Source organism: Clinocottus analis, unplaced genomic scaffold, assembly GCF_023055335.1.
Source record: "Clinocottus analis isolate CAN_PGR_092001 unplaced genomic scaffold, fCliAna1.0.p SCAF_7, whole genome shotgun sequence".
Classification (NCBI taxonomy): Eukaryota; Metazoa; Chordata; class Actinopteri; order Perciformes; family Cottidae; genus Clinocottus; species Clinocottus analis.
The window spans coordinates 7423442-7435174 of record NW_027176229.1 but is presented as its reverse complement, the minus strand read 5'-3'; the positions used below and the strand labels follow the sequence as shown (position 1 = coordinate 7435174).

The window sequence follows — 11733 nt, the reverse complement described above, 5'->3', positions numbered from 1 at the left end:
ATTTCTCTGTGGTATTTGTATTGCTAAAGCCTGTGAATACATTAAACCAAATCCAAAAGTGTGAGACAGTGTGTCATTTAACTCTTCATGGTTTCAGCGAAGGCTGCTCTGAATGAGCACAGAGGCTGCGGGGGATTCCCCTCACGTCTACTTTCTCTAGGCTCAAACTCTGTGTCCATCTTGTGGCAATTCAACAAACAGCAAAGAAGTGAAACACTATTATTTATTACATATCAAAGCACTGGAACCATTAAAATACATAAATCAGTAAAAAAAAAAATCATTGCGAATTCTGCTCATCAAACAAAATGTGGGAGAAAAATAAACATCTTAAACTTAGTGGGAGAGCTGCTGCAGCTCGAGGCTGAACATGATCTTGGCCTCACACAGCATGGAGTAGCTCAGTATGAGGGTGTGAAAAACAAACTTAATAAGACTACAATGCTCCCAGAGCCATGTAAAACATAGCTATCTGTTCAAACAGAACATACTTCATATTTGGTCCAAAAAAAGGAAACTACTCAAATAAAGCAATAAATAAATAGCCTCTCAACGAACAGATACGTTTATCAACACATTGGTTGAATTATGTCGCAAATATACCTAAAGGTCAGAATGTTGACTGTTTGCACTTCGTAATCAGGAGTCTGCAAGCAGACCTGAGCCTTAAACATCTGACCCTGATGTTTATTGACTCAAAGTATTAGAATCATAAATGTGGAGCTCTGGCGTCTCCCAAGCGGTGCTTGTTTTTCTCTCGCTGACCTCTTGTGGCCTCACAGCAGCTTCTCAGCAGCAGGAACTACGAGGCAAAGCCTGCAATATCTCTGCTGAAGATACACTGGACACAAAGGTTATAAAATCCTCTGTCGGAACGATTTGACAAATATATAACAGAATTTAAATGGATGGCAGCTGATTAACTTTTTCTAGATTATCAGATTTTGTGGGGATTATTGGGTTATACACAGAATATCTTTTAACACATATCTGTTTATATCTGATCTTTTCATAACATATGGTCCCACGCATGTTTTTTTTTATTATTTGTATTCTACTTAAAACATCACTCCAACAGAGTATTCAGTATTCAAAGAGTTTTGTGTGTATTTGTATCTTCTCACATTCAAGTCCTGTATAGATTTCAGACTCCCTCAAACACTTTACAGACATCTCTGCAGAATCTTAAATGTATTGCCTATAAGACAAAATGTGCTTTATACTTCAATCTTTGTCATTCTTTTATTCTGGCATTTGAAGGACTAAGATTTGGAAAATGAATAGTTGGAAGGTTTTTTTTGGAACATGTTTGTTCTCTGACCAACTTAAAGTGAGGCCAATGCTGAACTGTGCAAAAGTCTATGCAACTGTTTTTTTTAAAAATTACAAATATTTTAGAGTCACTGAGATGCATGCATTGATTTATTTAGTATACTTTGGAATAGGAACGTTGGTGTACGATGTAATTGTGTCTATATGTACACTATGTGTGTTCATGGCTTGGTGGTAGGAGTGACTGCAGGAGGCGCAGAGGCCCCAATAGGGATGACCCTGGTGGCCAGCAGGATGATAATGAGGATGATGACGAGGACGACTACCACGATGACCACGACCAGCTTTGCGTTCTTCCACCAGTAGGTGCGAGCCACTTTCCGGGACGTTTGCATCAACTGCTGAGCCTGAGCAGGGAGAGAGAAGAGGCATTGAAGCCACACATTGTGAATTTCTGACACACTGATTCCCTTTCCACAAAGAAAACAGACCCCAAACTCATCAATATGTCAAAGTTGTCTTGTTGCAGAGATATCTACTGACTGACCAGCTAGCCCGGCCCATCATGTCTCCTAATACCATTTGTACCTCGACCGGCTTGCCTACGAAGCTAAATGGAACAGTGCCATCATTAACATTATGAAATAGAGCTGTGCTTTTCCTGCTATGACTAAACTAAATGTGTGCCCAAGACTGCAGGAGGTTGTGTGATGCTAACAGGTGCTTAGTCATAGAGACCAGCATTTCCTGATGCATTTCCTGGAATTCAAAAACTAGAATGACAGGTTGTGCATTTCACAGAAAGCATGTTCATTCATGAACAATACAACCTGTGTGTGGAGGCATTTGGTCCTCAGACAAAACGTTGTTGGGTTAACGAGTTTCATCACTTAACGAGGTGCAGCTGGAACAATGCCTTTCTAAAATATGCTTAAAAAGGCGACTGGTGCTGTAACATGGGATGGCCTCTAATGACTGGTCGGACTGGTTTACCTGCTGATTATGAACACCGAACACTTTGTTTAACCTCCCAACGCCACTCTCCACATATCATAATAAAAGGGTAATCAACCGCGATAAGACTGACCCCATTTTCCATGTCCTCTGACTTTCTGAGAAGGTCCTCTGCCTTTTTTTCTCGTTCTATGATTCCGTTCACGTTTTCCTTCATCTTCTCTATGACTTTGTCTGCCTGGTCCCTCAAAACCTGCGTCTTGTCCTGTGGCGCTGCTTCTGCAACTCCTCCCTGCTCCTGGGGTCGAGTAGAAAAGAAGTTAACTGGTTAGTTAGTCAGTGGTATTACAAGTTTAACGTGTCTATGTGTGTGTGTGTGTGTGTGTGTGTGTGTGTGTGTGTGTATTTTATTAATTAAATATTGCCAAATAATGTTTCTAGCTCCCCTTATTTCAAATGTAGGGACCTTTTTTTTCCTGTTTTCTTTATTTTTTTACGCAGCAGTAGCTTTCTGGCTAACAAACTTGAGGGAGCAAAAGCCTGGGCTTCCCACATGTCAAACTACTTGTCATTGTGTTTGTGCTACAGACCCATACAACACACGAAAAGGACTTGAAAACCAGAAAAGTCAAACAATGAACCCTCAAATTATGGTAATTTATGGCAAGAATTGATGGACAATGTTCCTTCATCTTGTAAATCTTTCACACAGAGGGCTGACATTTCCGGGAATATTGTGTAAAATTGTAAGAATTGTGTAAATTGATGTTGTGAATATTCTCAATACAAGCCTTCCACATCTCATCAGTGATGCAAGTCCCCAATTCCTTCTGCCGGGCCTCCTGTCATGAAGCTGAGCATGTTTCATTCTGTTTCTGAGACGTACCGAAAAAATGAAGAACTAGGACCGTGGAAACTAATGATTGGTGAAGGACATTTCGAGAGTAGTTTGACCTGTAAGCAGTTAGTATCCAGGGCGCTCGTCTCCTTTGCCCTCTGAGTCTTGAGACAAGAAATCTCATACATTGACAAGATCCAAAAACCAACAGAACAATTCTAATGAAGTACACTTACTGACAATCTTTGAATCTTTTTTAATCATAATTAATTGGTCAAGAAAATAAAAAAAAAGACTTCACAGCAGCTAACCTGTCCCATCTTCCCACTACTACCACGTGGTACTTTGTCCACAGATTAAGAAGGGTCAGAGCACATTTTTTACATTCATTCTGCCAAAACAAACTTTCATCTGTTGCCAATAACAAATAACTGACTATTCACTTACCATGTCTGCCTCGTCTCTTGCTGTGTTTGTGCTAAGACGGTCACATGTCATGGTTGCTTGAGCGTCCAGAAAAACTGGTTTACTCGTGGCATCGTCTTATTTATCTTAACCAACGAAATCATTAAACATTTTTTAACAGTATCTTTCTGCCCGTCCTGTCAAATCGAACTGCCTTCCTCCCCAAAGCTGATGACCCATTGGTTTACACTGAGGACCGACTCCTCCCTGACCTGTTCCAAGAGGAACAAATGACATCATATTAAGGAAGTAATGATACCACTTAAAGAACTTTCAAGAGAAAATTAACTTCAGCTCACCAGCTCTTCTTATTTCACGTCCATGAAACCTTTGTGGTCACACACGGCCTCTCTTGAAGGCAATGTCGGTCTGTCCTCTGGTGGTCGGTTTGTTCACCACTTACTGTATATGCAGCTGGAAATATCTTACGGCTATTGTATAGTTTTTATGTGACTATTCCTAAAATGTGTTTGTTTGAAACCTACAACGAAAAAGTAAAAAAAAAAAAATAGCATACCAAGGTTGTTGGTTTCCTTTTTAAACCGCCCCCTCCCCCTCCCAAAAAAGGACAAAATTATTAAAGGATTTTAGTTCTCGTTATTTATTTCTTTGATTAAGACAACAAAAAGTAAAAACTGCCATTTCCCCATTTTTGGTTTAAAACCAACAAAACAAACATGGTATTCCCTCTATCGCCACCTTGTGGCACTTCAACATACGGCAAAGGAGAGGACAACAGTTGAGGGAAAATACTATTTAATTCATATCAGAACATTAAAACATTAAAAGTCACAAAACATCCAAATAAGGCCACTTATAGTTGTGTAAATCAAAAACATTCACATACATCACAGGTCAGCAGAGCAGGATGCTGGTTTTTCATCTGTTTGGGAATGTGTTGATTTCAAGATGAGAAAGAGTTGAAGACCGGCTGCAGCCATGAACAGCCATGTGCTCGTGTTCACACACGCAGCATTAAGCAGCATTAAGCAGCATTAAGGACTGCATGAAAGAGGTTAAGGGCAGCTGCACCCCAGAGCAATGTTTAAAACAGAGAGCCTAATTTCTATACCTCTAGAAAATGATTAACAGTAATTTAACTGTACCAATTTATGATCAATCATTTTAAATTTAAAAAAAAATAGAACGTAAAGCATTAAATAAATAGCCTCTAAAAGAACAGTTAACAGTCAAAAGCTGATGCAAATATACAGAAAAGTGAGTCTATCTTGACTATTTACACTTCATTTTGACCTCTGAAGCTAAACTGGTACTGTAACAGCAGGTGAGACTGGTATTCTGAGATGTTTTTCTGGTGAGAAGCTGTGACTGTGGGGGTCTAATGGTTGACATGAACTCAGCAGGCGGAGCTGTAAATGATCTCTCTCTCAGCTGGTTGGCTGGAGGAACCTGATCCCCTAAAAGCTAGAAGTGTGGGAAGAGAACTTTATCAAAGTACAAAAAGTCATGCACTTAAAATTGCAATATTTCTAGAGTTAAAGCACAGGTAGGAAACGAGATCTGTTAAAAAGACTGACAATACTGCAGAGTACAAATCTGTAACTTTGTGTGAGCTTCTCCTGAAAAGGACAACACATTTCTGTTGAGTAGGAAAACTCGTAACTGCAAACATTGTCGTTTTTAAACTTCCCGTCATCGGTTACGTTTTATAGCCCAAACAAATCTCAGAAGAACAAATAAAGATGCACTCCTGGACTCCGAGTCGTAGCCAGCGGTGACCCAGCTCACCCGTTTCAAACTCAACACAACTACTGATTTATAAACTTTGACTGTGGGCTATGACAAACACCCCCTCAAGCATGAGCCCTCCACACAAATAAGGAGCGAATAACAATATTTCCTAAAATAGGACCAAGTGTTTACATTTTAAAAGAATTTCTCTGGATAACTTCTTTTTCTATATTGTCTGACTACAAAGAAATTGGAAGCCCTTTGAGGGAATCAAACCCCCAAATGGTAACCTACATATTCAACAGATAATTCAGCGTGTTATCAAATATAGTGTGACCTAAAATTATTTCAAATTCGTCAACAAAAACACGTTGCCGGATTTCCTTTCGAAACTGCATTTTTCATCTTTTAAACGATACAAACGGCCCCTTGTAGAAGGTGCACATAAGTGATAACATTCAAGACCACAATGATGTCTCGTAAGAGACTTGAGAAACCCACATTCATCATTTCCTTCAGACACACATTAAAGTAACACACATTAAAGTGACTTTCTTTTAGACAGTTCACCACCAACGCAATAACCGTTGGTGGTGAAGCAAAGAGGAGCTGGTCTGTAGCGTCCTTTGAGAACAGGGACTGAGCTTTTTGCTGCCGTCAGGTGAAAACCCTAAGACCTTTCAGACACCCTTTTTTCATTTTCCACAAATTCAAGAGTGGCTACGCTGGAATTGTGTTTTTTAACGGGTTTCAAAAACTATGTGCCATTAAAGTTCCTGAGTCCTCGAATTTCAATACATGCATGAAAGTAACCAGTAGAAACTAACTCGGAAAAAAGAAAAGATTTCACCAGACAGCAGTTGTTTGCTCGAGTCTATATATTATTTTGCATACTGTGCAATAACAATGTGTTTGTTGATTGTATTTACATGACTTGTGTGTGTGTGTTTATGGCTTGGTGGTGGGATTGACTATAGGAGGCACAGTGCCACCCACGGGGATGACTCCAGTTGCCAGCAGGATGATGATGAGGATGATGATGAGGACGACTACCACGATGACCACCACCATCTTCACGTTCTTCCACCAGTAGTTGCGAGCCACTTTCTGAGACGTCTGCTTGAAGTGCTGCGCCTGAGCAGGGAGGGAGACGATCGATTAAAGCCACACATTGTGAATGTTTCACTAAGTGGTCTAAATCAGCTGATATGAGCAGATAGTGTTGCCTCTGGCTGGCTGTTGGCTTTTTTCAGATTAGTTATTTAAAATGTCGCCTTTATTTTGATAGCTGATAGTGTAGATAGAGAAACTGTTGAAAGAAAGAAGGGTGTGACAGGCCACAAAGGCCCCCAGCCTGCAATAAACCAGGCCAATTTTCATTGACATTGATGTATTTTTCTGCAAATAAAAATGCCACCAATGTATGTAGAAGGGAACCAAAACTATATGTATCACTTGTGTGTACACACCCACACACACGCACATGCACACACACTTATTTTAGTGTGGCTGAAGATGGTTGGTTCTGCTACCAACTTCTCCTTTATACAACACATACTCGAGACACCTCCAACATGTGTCATTGATAATGATCATTCCTGTTTTGTGCATGTTGGTTCACTTGCATGGCTTTCTGGCACAGCTAATCAAAATAAAGCCATAATTAATGTTATTATTAGATACAACTGTGTTTTTACGGCTGTGACATGTCAAAATGACTGCCGTGAGAAAGATCAGTTGTGGGAGACAGCAGGATGTTGTACATTTTGTACAGGTGCTTTCCATGTGAAACAACATCTCCTGAACTTTACACAAATTACAGGTTGTGTAGTTGTATAGGCAGTGGTCACTTCATTTCCTTTAATGAGCAGTAGGCCTTTTTTTATAGCAGCAATTTCACATAGTTACTTTGAGGTATACTATGTAGCAGTCAGATCAGTTTGTTAACTTACATAAAAACAAAGAAATGCAACAATTTTTATCTGTCAAATATCTGCTTTGTATCATAGACACTAAAGGATGCATTGTTATAAGACGCTAGGGGCGTGACAGTCGCGCTACTTGACAATCTGGGAATGGATAATGGCTGATTAGTGCGGCTTCCTGGGACAAATTGATGGAACTGAGCCATTGTTAATGTTATCAGTTCCACCTGTGTTTTTCCTGCCATGGCAAAATCTAAATGTCTTTCCTGAAGAGCGTGTATACAGCCTGTGCAGCGAGGCATTTGAACCTCAGATCAAAAAGGTTGTTGAATTAATGAACCTAATCAAAAATGCTTGCTAAAAAGTACTCAACTCAAAGTGTAGGTTAGAGCGAGACGAAGGCCATGAAACCCTCACCCTCAGTCAGGTTTGTGTTATGTAATGTCTTGAATCTGATAAACTGACTTGTTATACTGGTTGGCCTGATCATCATCCCTGAAGTCATTGCGTGCCAACCTTTTTGTTTATAAATTCACAACACACCGAAGATGCATCGGTGCCTATGTCGTGCACATATCGACCCACTTTCTCACAGACCAAAAGTGAAGATAAACTCATGTGGTAAGACTCACCCCTGCTTGTAGGTCCTCTGACTTGTCCATTAGGTCATCCAGTCTCTCTCCTCGGGCCAGAATCCGGTCCACATTCTGCGTCATGATGTCTTTCACTCCATCCACCTGATCCTTCAAGGTCTGCACCTTGTCCTTCGGTTCTTCCGCTTGTCCTCCCCGCTCCTGGGATCAGAAAGATTTTTTTTTTTTTTAAGAAAAGGGAGTTGAGGAACAAGTATTACACATGTGAGCTGCGATACATGTCCAAACTGCAACTGAATTGCAAAATAAGTGCTGGATAATGGTTACGTCCTTTCGTTGGTTGCAAGAAAACCAATATGGTGACTGCCAGGATCAAAGATGGTCGACAAACCAATGGATGACGACTTCGTCTTTGTTCTTATATACAGTTTGCGCGTATAACATCTTTGGAAAAGTTTGTCTGCTCCTTGACATCCTTGACATCATGAGGCTCAAGGGTCGGTCATAGGATCAATTATTTGTTTTCTTTGTATACACTGCCTCTAGGTCATACAATCATAATATATAAATGAATGAAATCAAAGTGACAAGCCATTTAAATCTGTTATCCACACATATTGTTAACCACAAAGGACTTGAAGATTCTATTATTGATTTCCTCCTATCTTTTAGTGACTGGGTTCATCTTCCCGACACCAGCGTAAGACAATAAAGCTCCAGACTTTAAAAAGGAACACAAATTATTGTCCCTCCATCTTCTATTGTCAGATAACAATGTGCATGACGACATATGACGGCGGCTCAGAGTCCTTTCAGTCTCTCAGGCTGCTGCACATGACAGCACAGTCGGCCGGCACCCCAACCAGGGATCCTACATTTCTGGAAACGCCCGTCACAGCACTCACCATGAAGATAAGCTCTAATCTTACACAGTCGTGGGTGTGATTTAAACACAAATGTTACATGCAGTGGTGTGTGTTTTTTTGTGCTGTAAGTTCAATGTCCCACGAGCCAGCATCAGACTGTAAACAAACGGTCTCTCGGAAACGAAGCTGCGTCATCTGCTGTCAACCTCTCCAGTTATCTTCTCCCTGTTCCTTTCTTCCTGCTACTCAGTGTTCCTTCATCAATTCTTTTATAGATTAAAAAAGAAGCTATTGCATTGTCTTTTATTTAATTATTTCTTATCTCTCATTGTTCTCTTTATTCTCCTTGACTCTTTCTTCTGGATACGTCTCAAAACACCAGTTTTACAGACGGTTGGTTTGTGACGTGCTATGTGGCTGGTTTTGATCATGCACACTTTGTGTTGTTGATTTTGTTTTATTTAAGACATTTGTCTTTCTCCGTACCCGTTTTATCATATTTTAGCATTGTTTTTAGATGCCTTGCTGTGCGTCCCGTTTTTCTTTTCTACATGTTTCTACCACAGAGAAGTCTCTTTTTCCTTTCCCAGTGTTCGTAGTTCAGGGAGGCCCTCTGAATGGCTGACAGGTATCAAGTATCAACAGTCTCAGAAAGAAACATTCCCTGTTTAAGCATTGACGGCTGCATTAAGTGTCCTACTCAAATATTTAAACAGTTGTAAACCCCGTGGAGAAAAACAGAAATGAGTTCCTCTGTTGTACATAGAAAGTGTCTTCAGTCTAATAAAACTTGACAACTCAAACAAAAGCCTGACAATAAGGCACCTTGTGATACATACTTCTCTGAGGCATCCGGAAGATACATAAGAAAAGGGCTCTCAAAAATGTGAACGGAATAAATCTGAATATTTCCCGTTTCCTGATTTCATCCGCCTTGGTAGGCCACATTAAATCCTCACTGCTCACTTCCTAATCTAGTCAAATGTGGAACAACAGGAATCTGTATGAAGAGATTTTCCTTTTATCAAAGCACCCTGACCTAAAAACCGACACTAATAAATGCTGCAGGCTCCGGGAAAACACTGTTGGTTTACCACTTTCCCTCAAGTCCAAATGTGTGGGCTTTTCAGAGGGTGGAAATGCAACGTTTCAATGTTTCCACCTGCTGAGAGGAGAAAGACACCTTCATGTTAACAGCCTCCATCAGGCCTGCTAACCGACGAGTGTCTAAAGTTAGAAAAAAAAACGCCTCACAGAGCTGTCAATAGCACAACAGGGACACAACGCGGAAGAAACTCCTTTGTCATGGATAAAACATTTTAAAAAGTAACACCACCACTTTGAAGTCAACCTTAATGTACTACGTGTAGCTCCTGGGAGTCTTCCGACATCCTTGAGGCCTGACAGGTGAAGCTAATCAAAACACGTTAAGCTAAATTAAACAAACCCAGCTGTTTCAATCTACCTTGACATAAAGTTTAACTTTAAGGCGTTTACCTTGAGGTTTAAAAAAAGGTAGAAACAATGTTTGAATTAATTTTATAATAATATCAGCGAAGCAAGACTTCATGCAACAACTTTTTACAACTAGGTTTGTGCGGTAATACTGAACATGAGCCGATGTAACGCCGCTAGCTGAACTGGGGCCATGGCTAACCTCAGTGAGCTCCAGATGAAACAGATAGAGAGCACAGGAGTGTACAGTAGTTTGTATGCGCAAAACTAACGTTTGGTCGTTTTAGGAAGACGGAAATAAACTGACGACGTTTATTAGCGGTGAAGTGTCACCGACGCCCACTTAGTTTATCTCCATGAACACCATCGTTAATTCCTCTCGTGACCGTTTCTTTCTGCAGAGTGCAGTAATTAGGCCATTTTGTTCACTTTTTTTTTTTTAACCAGAGACTTCCTTTCTCACCAGCGAAAAGTTAACGCGCTCATTCACCCGAGCAACGTGAAGACTTTATGCAACAAAACCTCATTTATTTTATCCGGAAATACACCTGTTGCATCTCGTGTCTGGCGTTATGCACGGTGACGGCTTTCTAAACAAAACACACACAAGCTCAAACTATTATCTCTTACCGGATCAAAGTCCATCTTGTTGGAAACTATTCCGTTTGACCACAACCCGGTGGATCAACTTTCTTGACGCTGTTATTTGAAAACCTTAAAAGCCTTCAAGTATATTTGAGAGTTAGATGCTCCGACACAGCGAGTACGTTTCCTCCTGTGTTTAACTTCCTGGTTGTTGATTTATTTTCCTTCGAACTGAATTCCTCCGCTTCTTGGCTCCTAACACACCCGGTGTTTCCTCTACCGCGGTTCTCAAAATAAAGCACTTGCCCTAACTTTCTTTTGAAGAAGAGCAGTGTTAAGACGGGTAAGAACCATGGTTGTAAGTTGTTGAACCATATTCAACCCTGATATAAAAATGTACTGAAAGCATGCAGCGACAAATACATTTGAACAAATATTGGCTGGAATTTGTGATTTGAAGAGTGCAGTCGATTTAACATGAAGACAGGGTTTTATGTTATTTCATACATTTAATAATTATTTTAGTTAGTATTTTGATTGACCTTATGCATGTTGTTAGCATCCAGGTTGAGCGCAAGTTGCACTGTGCCAATTGTTTTCTTTTATTTTGAAGGCCCTGTTGTGCAACCAATGTGTGCAACAACAACAGCTTGATGTGGATCGCCACACATCAGGATGGCATCAAGGTGTTCATTCAAGGTGATCATATGTTGTCTGCATGCCTAACTACTGAATCATTAAGAGAAGACAATTATATTGTGATCAAAGTCAATATAAAACTCGTGTCTGTTATATATGTTATGACATCTCTTATGTTTATGATAAAAAAAAAAGGACAAGGGAAAGGTGGGAAGGTGTGCTAAGAAAGCCCAATTAACATTTGCAGTGGGCCTATTGCAACCTGCTACATACCAAGAGTCAACATCCTCTTTATGAGACGATCACAACTTTAATCAAATTCCACCTAATAAATAATATTCCTTTTCCAAGGAGTTATTTATGAACAAATAGCTAGGCTACAAAACCAATAGTTATAAGGATTGTATTTATGTATATCTTACAGCTTTACTCTTGTTTTTTCCCTACGG

General features: G+C 40.1%; 2 protein-coding genes across 2 annotated transcripts; both read right to left on the bottom strand.

Annotated features, from left to right (window-relative positions):
• Positions 1-247: 247 nt before the first annotated feature.
• On the bottom strand, positions 248-3654 carry LOC137779041 (vesicle-associated membrane protein 8-like). The gene is made up of 3 exons (XM_068566492.1): positions 3512-3654; positions 2360-2524; positions 248-1679 (listed from the first exon to the last, which is right to left on the bottom strand). Exons 1-3 carry the CDS (start codon positions 3560-3562, stop codon positions 1494-1496), a joined length of 402 nt encoding a protein of 133 aa, XP_068422593.1. The 5' UTR covers positions 3563-3654; the 3' UTR covers positions 248-1493.
• Positions 3655-4268: 614 nt separating this feature from the next.
• vamp8 (vesicle-associated membrane protein 8 (endobrevin)) lies at positions 4269-10891 on the bottom strand. The gene is made up of 3 exons (XM_068566815.1): positions 10691-10891; positions 7779-7940; positions 4269-6355 (listed from the first exon to the last, which is right to left on the bottom strand). The coding sequence occupies exons 1-3, from the start codon at positions 10703-10705 to the stop codon at positions 6170-6172; spliced, it is 363 nt and encodes a 120-aa protein (XP_068422916.1). The 5' UTR covers positions 10706-10891; the 3' UTR covers positions 4269-6169.
• Between the last annotated feature and the right edge of the window lie 842 nt (positions 10892-11733).